This window comes from Acomys russatus, chromosome 6 (assembly GCF_903995435.1).
Source record: "Acomys russatus chromosome 6, mAcoRus1.1, whole genome shotgun sequence".
Taxonomy (NCBI): Eukaryota; Metazoa; Chordata; class Mammalia; order Rodentia; family Muridae; genus Acomys; species Acomys russatus.
The window spans coordinates 73,273,178-73,298,324 of record NC_067142.1 but is presented as its reverse complement, the minus strand read 5'-3'; the positions used below and the strand labels follow the sequence as shown (position 1 = coordinate 73,298,324).

The window sequence follows — 25,147 nt, the reverse complement described above, 5'->3', positions numbered from 1 at the left end:
AAATGACGGGCAATTGTCAGAAGTAGCCACTGCTGGGCCAAACCATGAGGAAACCAACAGTGAAAAAATTTCCCACGTGCCTGTCCACCTGAATTACCTCTATCAATAGTGCTAATCTCCCCCACAAATGAAGGCCCAGCAGTAAGTTATCTTATTACAAGCACCGCCCCCACACGTACCGCCCCCCACAAGCACCGCCCCCCACAAGCACCGCCCCCACACGTACCGCCCCCACAAGCACCGCCCCCCCCCCCCCCCCCCAGTTTTTTGACATATTCTGCACTTCTGAGAAGCAGGACAGGCCTAAGTTTTTAAGCACACGTGATTCGTTCTTTTGATGACGCTGGTTCTCTGGCTACCGCGGAGCCCGATCCTGAGGGTGGAAGTGAGGCTGCCCTTCCTTCTCCTACCCTAAGCTAGGAACACTAGACCATTTCCCAGAGCCAGGAGCTGGAAGAAATAGAAGCCAGAAAACACGAATGCCATCCCAGAAGAGAAATCGGAAAGAAAGTTCTCTCTGTGACTCCATGTGACTCATTTCAAACCAAACCATCGTGTCCCTTAATTTGTGCTTTCCTCCATCCTCCTCGGGGAGGCACAGGCAGACAGCGCCCTGGATGGATCTGTTTTCTTCCACAATGCATTCATCAGCTCGCTGGGCCTCCACCCAGCACCACGGGGCATAATACATCTTTAGTTTCTGTAATGTCTTCCCCATGATTTTATCCCCAAACACTTTACATACTTCACGAAGACAGCTTTAGAATTAAAATAATCAATCAGAGTGAGGACGGAGAAGCAAGGCTTATTGAAAGAGGTGATGGAGAGCCCCGTCAGCTGCACTCGTTCCTCAGGTGACTGAGAAGACCTCCGCCTCTGTAACTCTTCCGTGTTTATTGTCCCAGGCTGCACCTCGCCTCGCTGGTCCTTCACAACCCCTCCTCATAGGAACACAGTTAGGAAACTGAGCTTTATAAGATGTTCCGGATCCTGATATGTGTTTTTCATACTGGGAGAGGATGCAATCCCATCCCCACCCGCAAAGCGCCCTAGAGCAAAAGCAGCAGTTTATCCCCTGATCATACGGCTTGACCTGAGTGGGGACCATCTAAGCACCTCAGCACCTCAATAGAGGACAGTCTCTGCTTGGTGACTCTCAAGATTCAAACTTTAAAAACAACAACAACAACAAATCCCATTATAATGGCTTTGTATGCACACATTGGTGCAGCGTGGGATGTCTGTCACTTTAAAGGGGAGGCTGGTATGGCTGTACCTTCACAGAAAAGTGGCATTTGCACAGAGAACTCAGGGGGCTGCACCAGCAGACAGGAGGGAAGGGGCAGCAGGAAGTGAAGTGCAGAGCTTAAGAGGAGGGTCCCATTGGTACTTCCCCAGGGGAGCCAGGTTAGTGTTCAAGCAAGCACAACCAAGAGGAAGCTTAGGACAGAGAATACTGAGAGACTATGTAAGGCTCTTAACATCTCTAGCATTTGCTCTGTGATACAGAAAGCATTGTTAGTAACTAATAAAAGTTAGAATAAAGATCTGTTGATCACAAGTTCACCCCCCACCCCAGACACACTCAGATTCTGAGGTGAGCTTGGCATTTACTGTTATTGTTGTTGTGTGTATATGCATGTGTGTGTGTGTGTGTGTGTGTGTGTGTGTGTGTGTGTGTGTGTTGTGCAGAAACACTTACTTGTGGATTTGTTTAGAAGGCAGACCTTGACGTGAAGATGCTGGGTCCAGTCTCTTCCCTGTCTTATTTTTAGAGACAGGCCTGTCAGTGACCCTGGAGCTTGTGATTTCAGCTAGACTTTCTGGCTGGCAACCCACCCCTACCCCCAATCTGCCAGCTCTAGGGGTTACAAGCACACGCTACCATGCCCAGCTTTTTAGGCACTAGGGATCTGAACTCAGGTCTTCCTGCTTGTACAACAAGCACTTTACAAACTGAGCCACCTCCCCAGCCTGGCATCCATTCTTTATGTTGGTGTCGCAGTGTTTACACGGATCCCCCACCCATCTTAACAACACGCTCTGTCTCTGGAGGCAGAGCATGACAGCAGCAGACAGCAGTTGATGATCCACTCAGCAAACATTTCTTGGGTGCTCATTTTACTACTGGGGCGTCAGCCAAGAACAGAGGCAACTGCCTCGGCATCGTGGAGCCAACATTCGGCTTCGTTGGCTCTGGGCCCGCTCCCCACACACTAGTGCGACTTGGCCAATAGGATAGCAGGGCCAACTCAGGGAAGTGTTTGAAGCTGAAGGTGTGCCGATGACGATGGTGTGTAGCACTTGGCAATGCCTTGGACCCTGGGAGCTGCTATGATTTCCAAATGAGCGGTTCCGATTGGGAACTAGTTGCAAGCGTACTGCAGCACGGTGGCAGCAGAGACACATCCTCTTCCTGTCCTCTGTACTTGACCTTGGCTTGCTTCCATTCCTTTTTAGCCCTTTGGGCATCATCCCAAAATTCAAATCACAACCAAAAGAGTATTTTTTCTATCATTCACTTTGATTCAATTTAGTACTTCGGTTGATTTTCAAGGTCAATGTCATGACAATTTTGAGTTGCGGCATTTGTGGGATGACTCACCACTGAGCTCTAGGATCACAGAATTCTTTTGTCCACAGTCTCGCAGCTCAGTCTGGCCTTGAACTTGAAATGTAGCTAAGGGTGGCCTTGAACTTCTGGTCTTCACATTTCTACTCTCAAGAGTCTGGTGATGACAGCATCTTTAATTGTTCCTCCTTTCTTTCTACTTTTCCTCTACCAGAGATCAAGTTTTCTGAACTATAAAGGCAAGATCTGGGGGACTTGGTGACACATATCAGTCAGTAAGGCGCTTGCCTTGCATGCAAACATGGGGACCCGAGTTTTATCCCTCAGAAACCACATGTGAAATCCAGGTTGGTGGTACTCAGTTGTAATCCCAATATGAAACACCTCCGAAGCCAAGCGAGGTAGGAGGATGCTAACCTCAAGGCCAGCCTGACTACATAGCAGCCTCAAAGTCAACCTGAGCTGCAGAGCAAGACCACATCTCAATCAACAGATTGGAAAAACAACAACAAAACCTTCAAAATTTTAGAATTGGGCAGTGGAACAAATTGGAGCCACATCAACAGGGGTGTGCTTCTCTCTGTCAGTCTTTGGCACTCTCTCTCTCTCTCTCTCTCTCTCTCTCTCTCTCTCTCTCTCTCTCTCTCTCCCCTCCATTGGGCTTTTAAGAGCTGCTGGTCTGCACTTCCTGTATAGGTGCTTCCTTTCTGAGGCAAAGTCAGGTCTTTGCAATGGCTACAGAGGCCCGGGTAGCCATCAGCATGGCTTACAGAGGCCAGGTAAAGGCAAGCATCATGGGGGTGTCTACATGGGGTGGGGTTCACTGAGCCTCCCCCTCAGGACAGGGCTCTATCCTTCGTAGCAGAGGCTGTGTTAATATCATCTCCAAGACTCGTACGTCACATCTGATCTTAAGCTTTGCCATAACCCTGGGGAACAGAGAGAACGATAGCCAGGAACCATAGATATCAAAGATTGGAGAGGTCAAGTTAACTGTTTAGTTTGGGGTTGGGGATTAGGCTTTGAGCTGGTCCATCTTCCCATTTGCTTTGCTCAGGGTCCTTCCCAGCCTATTGCCAAAACCATTAGAAAGATGCTCAAAACTAGAACCATAGCTGTAGAGAGCAGCTAGGCAGGAGCCTTGGGATGCTACAGGTTTGCTGATGCTTTCCCTTCAAACATTCTCACCAAGGGGGCTTTGTTCCAAATGGTCCCAGACATTGTGAGCTGTTAGCTACCACCTAAGCAATATGGCAGTCAGACACAGTCCCTGTTTAGGAAAAATGCACACAATACATGCTGTTCATAGCCAGAGACGGTTAGGGATGCTCTCATGGGTTCATGGTCACATACTCATACCAGTATATGCCAAATCACAGGAAGCACCTTGCTCTGCCCTGCCCTGCCCTGCCCTGCCCTGCCCTGCCTTGCCTTGCCCCATCCTATGCTGCTCTGCCCAAGCCAGTAAAAAGAGTCCAGGTGGCTGGTTGGGATGACACATTGGCTGTTGGATGTGTAGAGTGTCTTCGAATTCTTAGTTTTATATTTGGGCTTATATATTTTGTTTTATGTGCATGAATCTTGCCCCCCCCCCCCCCGCGCGCATGTATATCTGTGTGCCACAAGTGTGTCTGTTGCTCCCAAGGTCAGAAGAGGGCATTAGAACCCCTGTGAGCCATTATATGGGCACTGAGGCTCCAATCCAGGTTCTCTAGTAGAGCAACAAGTGCTCTTAATTGCTGAGCCAACACTCTCCTGTCCTTCAGATTCCATTTAACACAAGACTCCACAGTGCAGGCACCAAGTGCACCCACTTGTTTGCATTACTTTTGCCATCTCTCAGGGCCATCAGGGGTATTTCTTCATGTAGCCTACACCTGATACTGTTTCCTGGGGCCTCGGAAATCCAAGGTCAGTAGATACTCACTTAGCTTCTTCTTAATGCCTTCCTGTTATACTGCCACTGCGGAGAGTTTAAGTGAAACTCTATTTATACCATTGTGAGTCCTAGAAGTTTGCCTCATCCATATGCATGAGCAACACGTCTTTCATTTCCAAGATGTGCTCAGAACTTTTTCTAAGAAGAGTAAACCTAAGCCTGCTGGGAATACATAAGCCAGAGACTTGGAGGGGGAGGTAGCCTTCAGTGATGCTTGCCTGGCTCTGCTTAGTTGAGGACAGGGACAAGAACGGTCGGAGCATCTGAAGCCAGGGCCACACCTGCAGGTGGTTAGGAAAAAGACCCCTCCACACACTGGAGCCCTGCAGGAGCATCGCCATGAGCCGGCGGTGCTTCCACTCCACTTAAGACCCATTCATAACCAGGTGCCCTGTACTATAACAGAACTATGCACGTTGGCCCGCATCAGTATCCCTCAGGAAGCTTCACAGTGGCCTTGCTTCCATAGGAAGCTGCAGGGATAGGTAGAATTAGAATGGAGGAAGGAGGAGTGGTGTGATGGAAGAAGGGCCTAGAACAGTCTGTCCGAATGTGGCCTGCAAGAGTGAGGAGGCACAGCGAATACTCAGTGCTTCTGTGGAAACACAAGAAACTAGAAAAACAATAGCAGAGCATTTCTACAATACGAGCTCATGAAAGTTCTATTGTAGCTCACATTTGTGTGTGTGTGTGTGTGTGTGTGTGTGTGTGTGTGTGTGTGTGTGTGTGTTTTTAGGGTTTTGGTGCTTTTCTTTTTAAAACTCTGTTGAGGTATAATTCAGATAATAAACACAATCCTAGAAATTGGCTGGTTTAAAGCCAGAGGCAGAAGTGAAGCCCCGTCTCTACACCATAAGTCAGCTGGTGAGAGGTGAATCTTGTGTCTCCTCCTGCATCTCCTGACACCAATTGTGGTGGTCAGGTGGCTTTTCCCAGTAATGGCTGCTGATGTGTTCCACAAGTGTCCCTGCAGGGAACAGTGTCTGACGAAAGACAGGAGACCAACTATGGGCAGTCCCATGATCTTCCTCATCCTTCTTGGGCTTAATGAACTCAGAGCACACAACCATGTGGAATTATTATGTGTAAAATACCCAGGGATGGAAGGAAGCCTCTTCTATCCAAGATCATACATGCAAACCAGGGGTTATTTTATTTGGCTATCAGCCAGACAGCAGAAATCATAGCAATAAGAATGTGGATAGTTGGAACTACAGCTGCCTGTGCACATGTGGTACTAAGACTAGGCCACTGGGGGCTTCCCAGAAAGGACACATGGTCCTGACAGCAGTGCTAGGCATCAGCAGTCAGGCCCCTGCAATCTGCTTACCCTTGGCACTGGGGCCTGGTTTTGGTACAATGACAGTCTCCAGCCTTGGGTGCTACTGCACAGGGCAGTCATATTACAGCTTGGGACATGTTCAAGAGCCTTGGAGAAAACTGTCAGGCAGTAGAGGAGCCATCTAAAGATAAAGATGGAAGGAATGGCAGGGGAAGATTTGGCAGAGCCAGTGAAGTAGCGTCCCTAGGAAAAGAGCAAGTTTGGAGCAAAGGCAAAGGGTGCATGTGTATACACGGCACTAAGATCGGTCCCCATGGGGAGGCTGATGAAAGGAGTATCGTGGGCACAGCAGTAAGCTCGAGAAAGAATAGGACAGTATGGCAGGTGAGAGGGCAGAACACATGGATACTGCAAAATGAACATAAAATGTGTTGGTTACTTGTCATTACTGTGACCAAAATCTTCCACAATTCAAGGGAGGTGGGGCTTATCTTGGCTCTCATTTCAGAGGGCTCAGTGCATGGAAACTTTGCCCTGTACTCTTGACAGAACACAATTGTGGCAGTGTGTAGATGGTCTTCAATTAGGGGGACAGGAAGTAGGGTGGGGACGGGGGACTACAGGAAGGAGCCCAGATGGCGTGCAGCCTGCAAAGGCATGTCTACAGCGTCAACTTCCTCCAGCTAGGTCTCACCTCTCAGACAGGTGGGTTTTACTGCTCTTCTAGGCACTCCACAATCGAACCAAGGTGACAATCAAGACTGGTAGTCACAGAGGGAGGCACCACGTTAAACACTAGAGTTTACCCAGAAAAATTCAAACCTAGGACAGACCTATTTTTAATCAATAGAAAAAGCAAACAAACAATGTGACGCATCTCCAAACAGAAAGTCATTATGTATAGGAAGGGGGATGGAAGGAAGGAGACAGAGGCAGAGGCAGAAGGACACACACACACATACACACAGAGTTGTTGATGGTTCTTTGGATTATTTGGGAAGGAAAACGCAATGTGAGGCTGAGGCCATCTGAAGGATTCATTTTCTTTTCCAAGGCTTGAGGCAATTCCATGCATGATACAGGATCTACTCATTGTTTTTCAAATAACAGTGAACTTTCCATTGCCTCAACCTCCAATGACAGGGTTCCCCTCCATTGGGTTCTGTGTACTTCATATGCTAGAAAGCACAATACATAATTAGTGAACAGTCAACACAAGGGGAAATCTAACCATATCCTCCCTACCTCATCATTTCTTCTCATTGATGTCAAACTTATGCTAAAGAATTTGAAATAGCCTTCATGCTCAATACTAACACATGACTACCTGACTTGAGGACAGATGGACTGATTTCTTCCTTAGATCTACTGTTGTCACTTTTAGTCCTTTTCCTTTGAGAAAGAGTGGCTGACCTCCAGCTCTCCACGTATCCCAGGATGACCTCAACCTTTAAACCAGCTGTCCCCTACGTGCTGAGAGTACAGGTGCATACCATCATGCCTTACTTATGCTGTGCTGACGACCCACTCCTGGGCTTCACACAAACTAAGCAAACACCCTATCAAACGAGCTACACTCAGAGCCTGGACTGTTACTATTTTTAAAGTTTCTTTCCCCACCCCCAAGAACAGGAGACTAGAATTCTGAAGTACAGGCAACTACCAAGAGGTTTATTACCTTAAAAAAAAAAAAAGAAGAATTTTTATTCTTGGATTCAACAGATGCAATGATTTGAATGTGCCCCCTCCAAAATTCATGTTGAAGCTTGATCCCTCATGGCTCCCATCTTATAAGGCTGGGCCTTCAGACCACCAGACCAGGGCAGCCCAGGAAAAGCTGGTCTCTCTTCTTTTTCTATCTTCCACCCCAGGAGGACAGAGCAACAAGAGCAACAATGTTGAAAGCAGAGAGAAGCTGTTATATAAGCCCTGGTAGCCTGTCTCAGGTTTCTAAATCTCAAGAACAAAAGAAATAATCTCGTGTTCCTTATAAATCAGCCTGTCTTGGACATTGTGTCACATGAACAAGAACAGACTAAGACAACGGGCCTTGAGTTACTGTGAACTTTCCACAGAAATGTATCAATGCTACTTCATGAACCTCTGGGGATCCAAAAAAGCAACAGATCCCTGGTTCTGTCTCTCTGGACACTGTATTTTTCCTTAATGCTGGGAGGAACCGAGACCCGCTGACAAGCCAGAGTAACCGGTAAGGGATGAGGGGAAAGTGTGCTTATGTGCTTTCCCCGTGATACCCTGCCCCTTGGCACACGCCCTTTGAAGACAAACTTATACCACTACATTCCAGGTGCTGTCAGTGTTGACAATAAAGAAGATACTAAGGGGCCAGAAGGAGGACTTAGCACATAAGGTGCTTGCCACAGAGCCTGATGACCTGGGGTCAATCCCAAAACCCACATGGTGGGAGAAATGAACCAACTCCCACAAGTTGTCCTCTGATCACTCATGCATATGCATATGTACATACAAATAGATAAGTAAGTTAATAAGTAGATAGATGATAGATAGATACATAGATACATAGATAAATGAAGAATATGTGCTAAGAAATAGGTAACCCTCCCAGATCTTTCCCACCTCTGTGGAAGCTCAGGCTCAAATTCCTGTGGTTCTGAAGAGACAACTCCTAGCATCTTTGCTCACTGCTGGCATCAGCAGCAGAGCCTCCTGCCATTATTATCAACCTATTCATCCTAGGTGCCCACCACCGTTATCCCTAAATAGAAGCCACCAGAAGCCCCAGCCCCTTACTTCTTCCCAAGTCAAATCTTTTGTCAGTGTTTTGCTTTCTTCGCAAGTCTGGCGGTTTTGTGTGGAATCTTCTGAAACACACCATTTCAATACTCAAAGAGCATCAATTTAGGAGGTGAAAGGTCAAAGCACTGAAGGCTCACTCCCTCCAACACAGGGACCAGACTTCTCAGCACAGCTTTCATGTCTCTCACTGACAGGGATCTCACTCACTCTCTCCTTCATCCCCAGGGAGCTGGGAGACGGCTCACTCCCATTCTTGGGTTTCATTCATCCTTTGCCCGCATACTTGGATACTCCACAGGGACAGAAAAACAGCCTTTTACACAGTAACCCCAAAGATTTCTGCCTAAGGTGACTTCCCAGTCCTCAGCCAAGGTTCACCCACCTGTGGCTATACTGCCACAGACTTCCCAGGTCTCCGGATCCCCCGGGCTCATAACATTTCCCCTTAATCGCTTACATCCCTCCATTCCTGCTCTGGATGGCAGGGATGCAACATCCCGGTGAGCTTGGGTTCCTTGCTCAGTGGTCCAGACATCACAGAGAGTCATATACAAGTGGAGCTAACAATAGTCCTTGCTAGGTGACAAGCTACATGCATGCTCTGACACTTTTCCTGTATCCAAACCATTCCCATATCCAAACCAGTGCAAATGTTCGGAGAACAAACCTGGTGCCCCGACACAGTGAGCTCCTGAAAGTAGGGCTCCCAACAACACTTCCTGACACCTACTATGGATGGCATCTTCATCCAGAACACTGGCCCTCTCCTCCTCCTCTGACTTATTCTCTTCCTCAATCTGAGCCCCTTGTTTCATCTGTGTCCTGCATACCACTGTTTCTGGGAGGAAGGGAAGCTGATGATATACTGGCCCACATGAAATTAAACTCCTGCAACATTGTTAGGAATTTGACATCATCGAATTTTAATCTTCAAACTAGACCTTATCCTCATTTCATAGATGCAGAAACCGAGGCATGTGAGGCCCCTGACTTCACACCGGGTGCTACTTAGTCTAGATCCTGTTTACTCTGGAGCCTGAGAATCTTAGGGAACATTTGTTAAGGCTTAGCCGCAAGTGTCAAGTCAAGAGTGAACTGCGAGGAAAAGAGCAGACGTATCGATCCCCCTGCTGCCTCTGTCTCTGTGAATTAACTCAGGTGAGCCCTCCTGATCCTCGGTTTCCTTGGTCATAAAATCATGAGACTGAATTAGACAACCCTGCTGTCCCACTCAGCTGTCCTTTGTCTCCTGCCCTGTCTCTGCCTTGCTGCTAAAATTAGGCAGACAACATAGTTCAAATACCTTTCATTTTTTTGGTTCTCATGGCTTTAATCTCTCTAAGATTAGCTATACATCCAGTGTTTGATTAGCTATCTGTCCAGCTGGTATGTCAATAAGGAATACACGTGCCATCTTTTAACAGTCTCTTTTGGCAGGTTCATGAGCAGATGTGTCTGGGATCACGAGCCACAGGTCTGTACCCACCACATCCTTACCCCAGGAAGGATCGTCTTTAGAGCCATACGTTCTTATGACAGAGGGTCTCAACCCAGGGCATGTTTGACTATTGCAGGACACAGTAGAAATAAGGGCACACAGGCATATAGTAGACAAAGGCCAAAGATACTGCTAAATACACTAGGATGCGTAGAACAGTCCACTCAACACAGTTCTCTAGCTTGCAATGTCAACAGTGCCCACTTGAGAAATCCTGCCTTCAAAAGCCAACTGGAAGAACAGTCCTAAATGCCCTCAAATGCCCTCAACTGATCTGGTCCACAGAGGAGATAGAACCAGCCGGTGGACCCAAAAGAAGCAAAGATCCAAGCATCTCTTACCGTGCGAAGAAGGAGGCAGCCACCGAGGTGCCTGTGGAAGTCTCACTGGCCACACAGGAGCCCTGTGGGGCTGGGACACTGGTGGCTGCTGGCTTGTCAGCATTGTAGCGGTTCAGCGCTGACTCTGTCAGTCCCTCCCGGCCAGTCTCTGTCATCAGCTGGGAGATCTGACAAAGAAAATGACATGGAGCTAATTACCTGTGGTTCACAGAATTCTGCCCATTGCTTGCAGCTTGCTGTCTGGGGAACAGTTACCTGGGGGGTGGGAGTTACAAGGTTTCTACAACCATTTCCTGGCATGTTAGCTAGGTCACTTCCTGTTTCAATTTAAATAACTCCTGACATTGTAGGCTGCATGACACCTACATCTTTCCTTCCTGGAGAGGGGAAATGTCACCTATTAGCCACATGCTCTTCATAACCCAAGGTCAGAACCGTGACATGAACTAATGCCGGCTTTGTACCAGGAAAGGCCTTAAGTGCTCACAAAGTGGGGAACAGGCAGAGGTTCAGCATAAAGGCACAAGCCAGCCTGCCAATGAAGAATGCAAGGGATTCAGATGAAGTGTACTCGGGGTCAGTGGTTGGGGTCGGCTGTGGGAAGACAGGTGGATTACACGTGCTGATAAAACTAGGCACAGCTCCTACATATCACCAATGGTTTTCATGGAGGGTTTAGGTCATTTTGGATTTCATTTTCCTTCTGATCCATTAGCAGGACTATGAATGACTTCCGCTTTCTTTCTCATTTGTTTGTTTGTTGTTGAGACAGGGTTTCTTATAGCCCAGGCTAGCCTAGAACTGGATATGTAGCTAGGACTCTTGATCCTCCCATTTCTACCTCTGGAGTGCTGGGACTGCAGGAATGTACCACCACATCTGGCTAAAGCATTAGTATGGTGCGTTGGTTGGTTTTCATTGTCAACTTGATACAACCAGGTTGGCCTGTGGGCTTCACACCTGTCGGGGGCTATTTACTAATTGGGTTAACTGATATGGGGAGACCCACCCTGAATGTGGGTGACATTGCCTAGGCTGGGCCCCAAACTGTTTAAAAATGGAAGACATGAGTTGAACAAGCAAGACACGCATGCCCCCAGTGCACTCTGCTCCCAAGCAGGGTGGGATGGGAGGAGCTGTTTCACGTCCTGGCTGCTTTGACTTCCCTGCTACCACGGACCTGCAACTTGTGTGTAAACTAAACTCTTCCTTTCTTAAGTTACTTTTTGTTGGGGCACTTTATCACAGCAACAGACGAGAAAGAAATGTGACCCTGTCAAAGCAGCTGGAGAGGTGACAGCACAGAAAAGGCCTGATAGATGGTACCCCTGTAATCCATGGGGGCTACTAATTTTCCATAAGCATAGGTCACCTCTATGGGCTTCGTATGCTACCAACAGCTGCCACCATCGCAGAGGACACACACACACACACACACACACACACACACACACACACTGTTGTCCCCAATGGCTAGTAATGATAAAGCCTCGGGTGGTACACGATACTCTCTTAGACAACATCCAGGAACAAAACCGAACTCACATATTCATGGCATCTTGTTTCCATCAAAAACTATCATCTAAGGCCTACATCTGCTTCCTGTTCACAACGAGATCTGAGAAAAGTCAGCAAGTGAGTGTGGTATTAATGACACCTCCCACACCACAACAAAGTCACTGTGCTGTCCTCACCGATCAGCTGTGGGTTTTATATTTCTTTTTAAATGTATTTTGTGTCCTTTTTATTTTTAAGCAGTGCTTCCATTTCCCCTTTAGTGTCCATATTTTAGGTTACACTCTGGAAATTAAATGTCACAGGATAATGGACCAGGACTGGCTTCTCCACTGTTGACCAAGATCAACACAACGACACACAGAGATGACAAAGGCACACTTGTGGCATAGTTCTAGACAATTCCATTGTCTACTGCTCACATCTATCTGATCAAATCTTCTTTTCTATGGTCCTTTAAATAAGTGAATATATTTCTTTTCCAGAGTTCCTTATTTTGCCAGGCACCTCCTCATGCACACTGGGCAAGCATGCGACCACTGAGTACACTCCAGGCCCTTCCCTTTCAGTTCAGTTGTTCTTGGTGCGCAGCTGTGTCCACCACTTCCAGAGGCATATACGCAAACACAGCTTCGTGTCCGGGGTGTCTTCAATGTTTACTTTCTTTGCAATTTGTACAGGAGTCCCCGCTGACAGTGCGCTGCACAAAGACGGTACATGGGATAGCCAGCTGCATTCAACTTCCGGGCTCTGTCCAGCTACATCTTTTATCACTCTGAAAGCCAGAGGAGCCAGGCACCCTCTCAGAAGCCATGGCTGTTTTAACTCAACAATCAAACTCATATTGCTTCCAGACGATTCTGAGAAAGGAGCCCACTTATCAGATGAACTACCATTCGCCCACTATGTACTAGAACGCAGGCTTCCCAGCGCTGGGGCTTGATGGAGAACTTCTCCCTGAGTGGCTATCATGTATGTCACCAAGTCACTATCAAGAACTTGCTCTCTTCAACCATGACAATTATCACTAAGACAATGCCACCAGGCGTGAAGGAATTACCTTGGGGCGTCAAAGGGACAAATACTTGCCCACTGGATAAGATTGACTTAGGAAAGATCTGTCTAACACAAATTCCCTCTTTGGCTCTGAATGGAGATAGCCCATCCCACAGCTGCACACATGTTAAGCAGGAAGGTTGAAGATACGAAAGGGGTCGCCATTATCCACTCGCCCTTCTAAGACTGATAAGCTCTTCCCCAAGGCCCATGGGAGACAGGTCACATAAGGCCATCTAGACAGCTTGGTTCTTGCTCCCAGTTCATAGATGAGGAAAAAGCTGTGAAGGAGACACTTGATTTGACCAAAGTCACATGGCACAGTGAAAATGCATGCCCTGATGCCACTCTGTTTTCCTTTCTCAGGCCACCTGGCTTCTGTTACCAAAGTGTCTTGAACAAGCTGAGGACCAAGTAGATTAAGGGGATTACAGAAAGTAAACTGTGCTAAGAGCCTCACTTTATGAGAATTGGGGGGAAAGAACTAAAATCAGAAAACTAGACACAGACTAAAAATGTGTAGTGAGCCTAGAACATATCCTGTCTCAAAATAAAGCCGCCCACATTTGTGATGTTTTGTGTGTGTGTGTGTGTGTGTGTGTGTGTGCGCGCGCCTGTGAGCATGGTGTGAGTTTGTGTGTGTGTGTGAGAGAGTATGGGTGTGCATGTATGTGTGTGTGTTATAAGAGCGTGTGTGCATGTATGTGTGAGTTCATGTGTGTGTTGTGAGAGTGTGTCCATGTGTGTGTGATTACATGTGTATATTGTGAGAGTATGTGCCTGTGAGTACATATGTGTGTTTGTTGTGAATGTGTGTGTGTGTGTGTGTGTACATTATCTATAATGTGCTAATGGAGAGGCTTTCAGACAAATCTCCAGGTGAAGATAAGGGTGTGGGGATGGGGCAACCACTGCTTCCTGCTGTGTGGTGAGCAGTACAGCACCAGGCTGGGCTATGGAGGCCCCAAGAAGAGGTTAGGTAATTTACAACATTCTCCTGAAGAAAGGAGCCCCTGGGATCCCTGGCTTCTGCCCTCTTACCCATCAGCCATCAGTAGGGATCCCCTGCTCCTTCTGGCTCTTCACAGAGGAACCCCGTTGGTGTTCCTGAGAAATCAGGTCCTCTGTGTTTTGTAAGCAGTCATCCTGTTCCTGACTTCTGAGTTTGTGTCAGAGCAGTGGCCATTCCTCCGGGCTACCAGGGCCTGCCACCTGTAAGAAGAGCCCCTTTTCCAGCTAGCTACATTCAAGGCTCTGTTCTTATGTGACAGTCCTCAATACAGCCTTAGCTACTGTGGCCCTGAAGCCGGGAGACCTGTTCCTCACCCCCAACTCTGCCCAGCACCCTGCCTCTGGCTTCCGGGTCAGGTGGGAGGTACATGAATGAGCAGTAGTGGATGCCTATGAGCCCTCACTACGGTCCCAAGGGTGGCCCAGAAACTGAATCCTAAGACAATTCACCCACATCACCAAGAAGGGATTGAAAGGTCAGGGAGATTAGCACTGTGGGGGGGGGCAGGTAGGAGTTGAGGAAACCCAGACTGGGACCATAGTGGACTCCACAGTGGTTTCTTACTACATTCCACCCTTAGCCTGACTTGTCCCACATCCAGCTCTGCACCCCCAGCTCTTCCTTCTCCAGCTCTGCCCCCCAGGTCTGCCTACCAGTTCTGTCCCCCTCCAGCTCTGTCCCCCCAGCTCTGCCCCCTCCAGCTCTGCCCCCTTAATACTGCTTCATCCACAAAGACACTCCTGATGCGCTAGCATCGCCATCCAGTTCTGAACCAGACGCTTGACTTTAAAGGACTCCATCTACCTTGGTTTTGAATACTGTTTCACATTTATTTCTTTTTTCACCATACTATGGAAAATACATGATTATTCCTGAGAAAACTCAGATCCAAAGCCACAAAATGGCTGTTTCTCACTGAAACCTACAATCTGGTAGAAAGCCTCACTGACTGTATCATTGTTCCTACTGTAAACTAAAAGCTCGAGGCCACTTCGAATGGCAAACTCGGGAGGACTAGTCTTTCACCATAGGGTCATGTTTGGGTGGGTTCTGATTAAAACCTACATTTAGCTCTCTAGCTCAGTCACATGGGACCATGTCACTGCTTAACAGTGTTTGTCCACTTTCAAACACCACCATTTTCCATGGGGAGAAAGCAAAGATGGTGGAAGCGACAGGGAGACACAGGGAGACAGTGAAAGGAACATGACTGTGAGGAGTGTGCGCGCGTGTGTGTATGTGTGTGTGTGTGTGTGTGCATGTGTGCTTGCATAGGAGGGGGTTGTCCTCCCTGAAGGTGTGAATCCATGCATCATGACAATGCTGTAGGGCTGCTTTGCACAGGCTACCTACTACATACAAACATCACTCCCCCTCTCTGCTAACCCAAGGGTAAGCACACGGCTTTAAATCACACTGAAATTTTGACACTGACATCCCAGCACAAGGCATCCAATACATGTCCCCAAAGACACCAAGAATCTTAAATCTGCTCGTACTCTGGAGCGCAGAATCAGAACACACGGCATTTAGCTCTTGTCACCTTTCGTCCACACTGCCAGCTGCTATCTGTAAGCCACTGCCCTTAACTTTCCCTGCTGAAAGACTATCTCAGAGCTATCAGCGGGGGTCAGCATGGAGTTTGTCTTAGAAGGCATTCTTGACGCAGAAAGCCATCTCTCTTTGACTATGCCAAGATAGTAGGGAGCTCCAAACAGCATCTATTCTGCATGTGGGGATACCTACAGACATCAACTGCTTTCTATTAAGTCTCCAATTAACTACATTTAACAGCATGATAACCCCTTCACAAGTCCCAGAAAATCGCATCTAATACCACTTCCTCTTAACCAGTCCCTGGCTGTCTTGGGGCAGTGTCTCTTGTTGTCTTTGTTACTTACAGTTGTCAGCAGTAGGCACTCAATAAATACTTTTGATCAGGGTTAGCACAAGCCAGTTCACATCTGGCCAGATGAAGACGGGTCACCAGAATGAAGTATAAAGTTGGGGAGTGAACTTGCCGTGGAGTAGGTCAGACAGCAGCCTTAACCCAAAGATGAGCGACCCTGAACAGATGTGTTGGGATTCCAGGGCAGGCATCTGGACAGTAGACAGCTGACTGTGGGGGACAGAAAGGCATCTGCCTCCAGGAGGGGTAATGTGGTTCCATGGTCACATAAAGCCTTCTGCAGCCTGCATTCCTACCAGAGGTGGGAAAACATTTTGCAATCTTTTCTGCACCCTAACTATCTAGAGCAGGCAGTGATGGTGATAGGAATTAGAACGGAGGTACCAGCGACTATGGCGAGAGGACTGGAGTTGGGGTCTACTAGGTTCCCAGGGGCTGTTTTTGGATGAAGAACAATGCAGACGAGCATCCCTGGGGGGCTGCGCAAGACTGAAAAGTAGTTCAGATGCTACATTCTGGAATTTGGATTATGTCTATTTTATCACAATTTTTAAAATCCCATAATACCAACAAGTCCATTCCTTTCATCCTCCCCCAGGGACCATGCCCAGCTCACTCACTGAAGGAAGATGGTCATACAGGCGATCGTTTGCAGACCAGAGTCCAAGAAGATAGCCAAGGACATCGGGGCTCTGTCCTCCAGGGACATTGATGTGTCTCTGCACAATTGTGTCATGTTTTATAGGATGGTCCTAGGGACAAAGTAACAAGACGCCGACCTAGCCCGTGCCTAAAGCCTGCAGGGGGTGTGGCCAGTCTGGGCCCCCAATACAGGGCAATGGGAGAGAAGGGAATCTGAGGCCACAGGCTGGAGGGCAGGCGATGGAGAAAGGCCTTCAACTCAGCTGTCTGGTTAAAACTGTCAGACTCTTTACCCTTGCATAAGAAAACTACCACCCTTTTCCTCATCCCTCATCCTTCACCAGTGCTCCTGAGTGCTCAGCTAGTATTCTCAGAATGTAGGGTTCTATAATCAGCACAGGTCAGATCATTTCTTAGGCTTAGGGTTCACTTCGGGGCATTGAATTGAATACATCAATTCATTTTCGTAGTGTTTTAGTATGCTGTGCAGACAGCACGTTCACTTGCTACCTCATCTGAAGCTTGCCCCAGCTCTGGCCCTGTCCCCAAGGCTCCAATGCACACAAATCACCTCTGGGATTCCGGTGGCCTTGAGCCCCACAGATAAGTCCCTCCTTGTGCTGGCCAGCCCCCAGCCACCGCAGCATGCCAAGATGGGAATCTCCCATCCCTGGGCTGGCCATTTTGATTACCCTTATTATCTTAGCTTGCTTTGGCTATAAATTTTATTAGTGGCCATAAAATTATCCATCCACAGCGTTTGACTCAGTGACCTCTTGCAAAAAAGAATTCCACAACTGGAGACACACAAGGAGGCCTGCGAGGGCGGCTTTTTCTTCCCCCTTAATTTACAGCCTTCCGTCCTTCCGAGTCATCCCTGTGTGATGAGACTCGGCAAACTGAGGAGGAGGCAGCTTGTGTCATGATAGCCATTATCACAGCTCACATCTGGCCCCTCAGCTCCCGGAAACTGTTTGCTTTTATTCTCTGTGTTGCCCGGAAGGTAAAGGGTTGGGGCTACGTGCCTGCTTCATGAAGGGCCCAGGGAGCATGATAAAGCATGAGGCCAGCTGTGTTACCAGTTTGGAGTCTTCTCTTAAATTGTCTACCTCCAAGACAGGCAGCCTAGGGCACAGCAGTTTGGTACCTTTTCAAAGGAGCCGTAGGACAAAGGATAAAGCTTTCCCATCAAGATGGAGCTACTTCATAGATGCTTTAGTTCGTCTTGTAGACATGTTAAATCACAATGCTTTAATATCTAGCCCTCAGCCATGTGTCTCAAGGCAGCTTCATGTCATATAAAATGAGGGGTCCAGGAGGCATCCTAAGAAAGCACCATTATAGCCACGACAGTGCCTGCATGTATGTATCTGTGCACCACACATGTGTCTGGTGCCTATAAGCAAGAGACAAACATGAAGAAATTTGCACAAGGCATGGAGAGGGGAGAGGATGAGTGTCTCTCCCCGTGAGTTTGATGGTGGCTGCCATGCCACAGGCACAGCTGGAGCAGGAAGTCTCAGAAAGTGGGATCAAGGACCATAGGAACTCAGAGCCCCAGAGTGCTAGAAGACGCACAAGCAGAGCCGGCCAAAGACCCGGTTCACAAACGGACTCATTCTCCTCCCACTTAAAACATAGTCCTAACCTTGGAAACCAGAGGCTCCGTGTGTCTGGATGTCTGGACACTGGCTCTATGTAACTCTTGCACAACAGCAGCGCTGGTTAGTTATGCTGCTGAGGGTAAACATAGCATCATTAAGAGACAGCACATTAGATTAGCTGGAACTGCTGTGGAGTTTAATTCTAATACAGATCGTGGCCTTTTCCATTTGTGTTTAATCGGCCATGGTTTCTTGTCTGTTGAGGTCATCAGGATGTATCTCAGAAGACATCCATAGTCTGTCCCTGCTCTTCATCTAAATCCGGGCTAATGCTTGTGGCAAGAAACTAATGGTGCATCATGAACTGGAATTGAAAAGCATCATACTTCCTTGAACTTTAACGTGTGCACACGCGCACACACATGTGCACACACACACGGACACACATCTATAAGCGTTTTTAGGGTAGACAATACTCAGCCGTAAGTAACCCACCAAAGCCGGGAGAATGTTTAGTAAACTCAATGCAAGAACAACCCTGTACTCTCTGCAAAAGTGAGGAAACGACGTCAGGCATGCACGCATGCAGCCCTCAGGTCTATGTGCATATCACACATACACACTCCTCAGACTGCTGGGGAGGGAAGATGGCAGGAAGGAGAGCCACAGATGGCACAAGGATGAGGTGTGCAGCTGCATGGGCCTAGGTACAGGAACCATGACAATACAAATCTACAGGACTCAGGTCAGTCCGGGAAAGTGCTTTTCCTTGTCCGAGGTTTTTCAAGGAAACTGGCAGCATTGGAGCTGGCTCTAGATTGCATGGTTTACTCTGTTCTGCCCAGATCAGCCCACATCAAAGGCAGAAACAAGCCAGAGATAAGCTGGACCAAATGGAATTGATATTATCATCCTAGTGTCTGGAAGAGGGTGTGGCAGGCACAGGACCCTCGATAAATACTTTATTGACTAAGAAGAACTAACCATGGATCTGGCTCAGTTGGAACAAAATAGGAAGCTTTGAATAAGTCACATCCCTTATCTAGGCCCAGTTTCCCCCAGTGAGGGGAGCTGGGACATCTGGGTTGAAATGACGTAATGCAGCTGAATGTACCCTGTGGTCTAAGCCATAATGACATCCTTGAGTTTGTTCTTATTCAGCATTTCAGTGGCCTTTATGCACAACCTTATGAACATGCCTGTGAGGACAACAGTAACATTGCCCAGCAGTATTGAAGTCGTGGAGGTGAACAAAGACTGATGTCCAGTCAGCTGATGGCCTCCTGAAGCCTTACATGGTTCCGGTCCTGAAGGCATCTCATATTTTCTGTTTACTGACTGCAGAAATGGCAAAAATCTACACAATAAAACAAGCATGTTTCATGGTCCTTCTTGCTATATGTAGTTTATTGTGTGTGTGTGTGTGTGTGTATACACACACATGTATATATGTAATAATATAAGTGTATATATAAAAGTAAAAAATCAAAAAAAATTTAAAGCAATAAAGCTAGAAAAGCTCTTAGATACATACTAGAGCAACTTTCATGTGTCTGTCGACACCTGTCAAGAAATCTGCCACAGGAAAGCAGAACTCTAAAATAATTGAAAACTATCAGAAATACAGAGAAGGAGACAAATGGTGTCTATGGGTAAGCTTTAAATCCAGGATCAGCTCTACACAAAGAACCAGCTAGGGGACCCTAGGAAAGTCAATGAATCTCTCTGCATCCTAACTCCCCAAATCAGAGGTGTGCCAGAAGGAATATTAGCTAGAGGCACATGTAGCTATCTTTATTCTAAAAAGTGGCTCAAAATTCAAAACCAGTACGCTGAGCCTTTCCCCCGCAAACCTACACACAAATGGGCTCACACAGCCCTCTGACAGTTTGGAAATTGCTCTTTTGTGTTTTCCCCTACGAGTGTAGGGTCACTTGCTGTATCATTTGTACCATTTCTACACGTCAGGGACAGCACATCTGGGCCTTATGCTGTCAAGCTGTAGATTGCTGATCCTAATCAGGACAGATCCTAGTCTTGTTACTGGACCCATGACCTTTGACCTCTAATGCTTTCTAAATTGGTCTGTCCAGCAGGCCTACATTATTAGCTAAATATACTTGTATGTGTCATCCCTTTACCCTTCACTGAGAAAAATAACAGAGGATACTTTACAAGTTCAATAATGCTCAAATACTCTCTTTACTTCCTTAATTCTGAATTCTCATACCAAACACATACATACATACATACATACATACATACATACATACATACATATAAACAAAATTCCAAAGTTTTTATTTCCTTTTCAGATTTATTCAAATCTGTCTAATATCTCAAATTTTCCTGTGTGCATAAAATTATGAAGGAGGTTTTCTGTGTGAGCCAGCACTAGAAATTTATATACTCTCATTGTATCTTTAAACATTCTGCTTTTTTACCATTGTGGTTGTAGTATTCCATCAGGTGTCCTGGTTTCTTCTGTCAAATGTCTGCCCTGTTCACTGAAGACGTAGCCTTCTCTGCCCTATTGTGTATGCTTTGGTTTTTCCCAAGCTCAGCAGTGCTTCCCACCTGTATATGGGTCAGAGTCAACACCAACTAACATTGTGACCGTATCTAACGAGACTCGCTTAACTAACAAGCCAGAGCCAGCAAGATTGGCATTCCCCAACACCTCAGGGAGCCCAGCCAGCGCACTTTATTCTGAGTTGGACCTGGGGGTGCATCTCTGCCATATCTACCCTTTTGTTATAAACCTTGGGTCCCTGGAGTGTGCTATTTAAAACAGCTGATCTTTAGGGAATCTTGCCTTTCATACACACTTGAAAAGCTATTCATCTGCTCCTCAGTTAAAAGACTCTACACTGCATTTGAAACTCAGTCTTGCTGCAGTTGCCCCCAGAATTGAGTTATTCCCTTAACAATCTTTTCTGAGAAAGCAACAATATCTCAACTAAACCTACCATCTCCATGCCAGGCTGCCCCACAGACCATGACTCTACACTCAACAGACAGCAACTTCAGAGTTTTGGTGTTTCCATGTATGTGGGGCAATCATACAAACAGGCCTCAGTTCTCACATCCAAGCTGTAGAATCAACCAGGCCATCTCAGAAAGGAACCCTGGCCAAAAGCTGCTGCGATTTCCAGTACAGACAAAGATACGCACACTGGTAGTAACCTTTCCCCAGTGGACAGGAACACCTTTGCTTTGAAGGTCACGTCCACGAACCATGTGGAGCAGGTTTTATCACCCTACACAGGCTTATTGACAAAAGTATAGAAAACAACTACTTCAATTTCTAGAGGGTTCATCACTAACAGAATAATAGAAATTGGGTGAGAATAAATCAACATGTGTACATTTTATAGTTAAGATTTAGCAAGTGTTAGCCAAAGCAAACACACACACACACACACACACACACACACACACACACACACACACACCAAAGATGCTCTTTGTTCGGGAAGTAAGTCCTCTGGAGGTAAAGAACACTAAGAAATATCTTCAAAATACACAAAGTCCCATTTGAGAATCAGTAAACAAGTCTACTATGGAAATATAGAAAATAAAAGACCTTGCAGAGCAGTCCTCCAAGGAAGCCAGCCACATCACGAGGGTGCAGGTGATGTAGACTCTCCCGCTACATAAGCAATTCCCAAGCCCCTTTCACAGGGCTTGTTCAAGACCTTTGGAAAACAGCTATTTACACTATACTTAATAATAGTAGCAAAATTACAGTTATGGAATAGCAATGAAATAGTTTTATGGCCATGTGTCCACCATGACTCTACTGTACACCTACCAAAACAGGAAGCTAGACTGGCAAGGCAAGCAAGCCCCCAGAGATCTGCCTGTCCGGCACTGCCCAGCCCCTTGGCTGGCTTTGTTTTTTATGTGGGCTCTAGGTAGCAAACTCAAGTCCTCGTGTTTGTAAGCAATGCATTTTACTGGCTGAGCTAGCCCCAGACCTCCCTTCCCCCACCCCCTCTCTTTCCAGGTCAGCCTTGAACTCACTATGTAAGGACAACCCTTAATCTCTGATTATCCTGTCTCCACCTCCCATGTGCTTGGATTACAGGCAGGTGCACGCCCATGCTTGCTGATGCTGGGTACTGAACACAAGGTTCTCTCCATTGTAGCCAAGCACTCTACTGACTAAGACAGATCCCCAGACCTCAACCATGGTCCTCAAATACTTAAGAACTTCCAGTGTCTACAATCTAGACCATAGCAGGTCTCTAGGGACTGGGCTGCCCTTCAGTTAATGCTTCAGAAAGATCTCAGGCCAGAATGAACTCAGCAAGCACCATGCTAGCCCGGCTTCTCAGCCGATTTCTAGGCTAGCCTTCAGTGTTACGTGTCTACAAGAGTCTTTCGTCTTCCATTTCCAAGTTCATGCAACTTAAAATACCTCTTGCTATTACTGAGTCCATTTCTACATGTCAAATCCTGTCCCTAAATGTTGGTGCGGGAACTGTGCTGCTCACTTGCGAGTGCGCACTAGCAATGTCCAACTAGTCATTAGTAAGGAGCGGGCTGTATTTATGAAAGATGCTTTATTTTCAAGCTCCAGAGGAACTTCCCTCCAATCCAGGTCGCCACAGGGATCCTTTGCCACATTCAAGGGGTCAAACATGAAAAGGCAGCAGTGGGACTGAGAGGCGTGGCTCTCGGTCCAGAGAGCCTGCCAAACCCTGCAGACAGGGGAGACGCAGATGAAGGCACCAGGGCTAAAGGAACTTTGTTCTGTGTGTGCTTTGTTTAAGTCCCAGAGTGGGAGACGACCCACAATAAGCCACTTGAACCCTTTTCTCTCTGTGAATCCCTGGTTGAAATACAGTATGTGGGAGTTCTTTCAAAAGCAGTCATGAAGCCTTTTCAGAGGCTATATCTGAATGCTGCACAGTTACCAATGGGGAGTGGAGCCGCCCAACAAGAACCTGTGAAATTTAATGGCTACCCTCCCCAGTCTTTCCCTTCTCAGGCCCAAGAGGCTTCTGGGAGTCTCCCCACCACCCCAGCCCACTGCCAGGAGCTCTCCCCTTCAGACTGCTGCTGTTTGCACTGTAGCTAGTCTATTGGAGGCTAGAGTAATAAGAACAAACTCTGCTAAACTAAATTGCTCCTTTGTTCACCATTATCATAAAAATTTTATGTAGGAACTAATAAAAACATGTTTTACGTGCACAGTTACATGGGTTTACGCAGGCAATAACATCCAGCAAGTTATATCCATAAATTCAGTTATAGACACTTAGGAATAAATATTTTATCTTCCCCAGTGGTTTCATTTATTGGAGGGAAGGTGTGAGCACAGAGGCAGATGGCTGGTCTGAGACTTCTAAGGGCCCTTAAGTCCCCCTGCATGCCTCTCTGTGGGACCAGACAGGTTCTTTCACAAGTTTCTGGATAATTTTCACAATTCGTTAGCCTCCTCAGAATTCTGTGAAGCAGGCTTTCCATACCTGTAAATGAAATGTTTTTCACAGATGCTATTAAAAATAAGTCACTTTCGAAATGAGGATGAGGTTGTCTTGAAATTTTTTAAAACAGACAAAAAATGTTCACTGCTCCTTCCAACCAGGAATTGGGGGCAGATTGACACTAAGTTTGGTTAAAGGAGCCTCTAACAGAAGCGGAGTCCAACAGCCATCAAAATGTGGCGCTAGCTGCCTTGTTCATCCTTTACTCCAAAGGGTCTGGTGCAAACTCCTTCTTTGCATTAAATGTTCTTTCCTCCTAGAATGGAGCTTTCCAACAGAAAGACAGAGGTACCACAAATGGCATCTGCTGTGTTGGACTTCACAGTCATTACATTGAAACAGTACAGAGGAAGAGATGAAATTGATTTCAGTGACATTATCTCCCACCCAAGGTAGCCAATAGACATTCTATGTATAATCATTTAAACATAAAACTTCCTGCATTCTTTTCCAGACCAGGGACTAAGTCTTTGAAACCTGACAAGTGGTTGCCACTTACAGCACAAAGCTGTTTCGACTAGCCACCCACACTTCAGTGTCAACAACATGTGGGTCTTGGCCACCGTATTGGACAGTGCAGGTCTAAAACAGTCCTTAACTAGCCAGGGCTAGGGTGGGGGGGGGGATATTTCATGGAAAGGGGAAGATGACTCATTGGCTGAGAGCACTTGTTCTCACGGGGATCTGGGTTGTTTCTCAGCATCCACATGTTGGCTCACAGCCATTCATACCTCAGTTCCAAATGATCTGATACCCTCTTCTGAGCTCCGCAGGCACCAGTACCCATGTGGTACATGTACAAACACACAGGCAAAACATTCATACACATAAAAAGAAAATAATTAAATTTTTATTTTAAAAAAGTTCTTAAAGACATCACTGTTTACAGTGAAGTCCAAGACAGCACAAGCCAAGTTCTCTGCTGCTGAGCTTTTTCCTCATCACAGGCCCCATCCGATGACTTTATACCCTGTGAGCGTAACTCTCTTAGGTGAAAACTGTGAGCTCAGAATGCTATGACACCAGAAACCATGAAAATTATGTGTCTTTGTAAAAATCTCATTTTGTTTATTGTCCTCTTAACTAGGGATTTGTGAGCAAAGGTAAAGTGAATCAGAAGTAGATTAGAAAGTGTCACCACTCTGACGCCTCCACCAGCCTTCCAGACCCTATAGCCTCCCTTTCCTAGAAACTAGTGCACTTGGAAAATGAGGACCTATTTCTTTTCTTACATTTCACTCTTTCTTCAAAGAACTTAAGCCACACGTTTCTGCAAACTTTACACACACACACACACACACACACAAACACACACACACACAAATGTCATCTTGTGTCACTTTCCCACCACCTCTCTGATCCTCAGACACTAAGGAAGCCATTCATTAAGGGCGGTTTGAAAGCAAGGAATTGCAGTGTGAAAGTTAGGGACAGTGGACTCCGGGGCTCTGGCTTTTTATTAAGTAACCTGAGGCAATTTATCAGCTTCTCGTGTCTGAGCATC

General features: G+C 46.8%; 1 protein-coding gene across 1 annotated transcript in view; it reads right to left on the bottom strand.

Moving 5' to 3' along the window:
* The window catches only part of Kif26b (kinesin family member 26B), a 405,568-nt gene that overhangs the window by 200,786 nt on the left and 179,635 nt on the right, over nt 1–25,147 (bottom strand). The window contains exon 4 of the mRNA XM_051147982.1: nt 10,411–10,577. Coding sequence (XP_051003939.1) covers nt 10,411–10,577 — 167 coding nt within the window. The remainder of the gene's footprint in view (nt 1–10,410; nt 10,578–25,147) is intronic.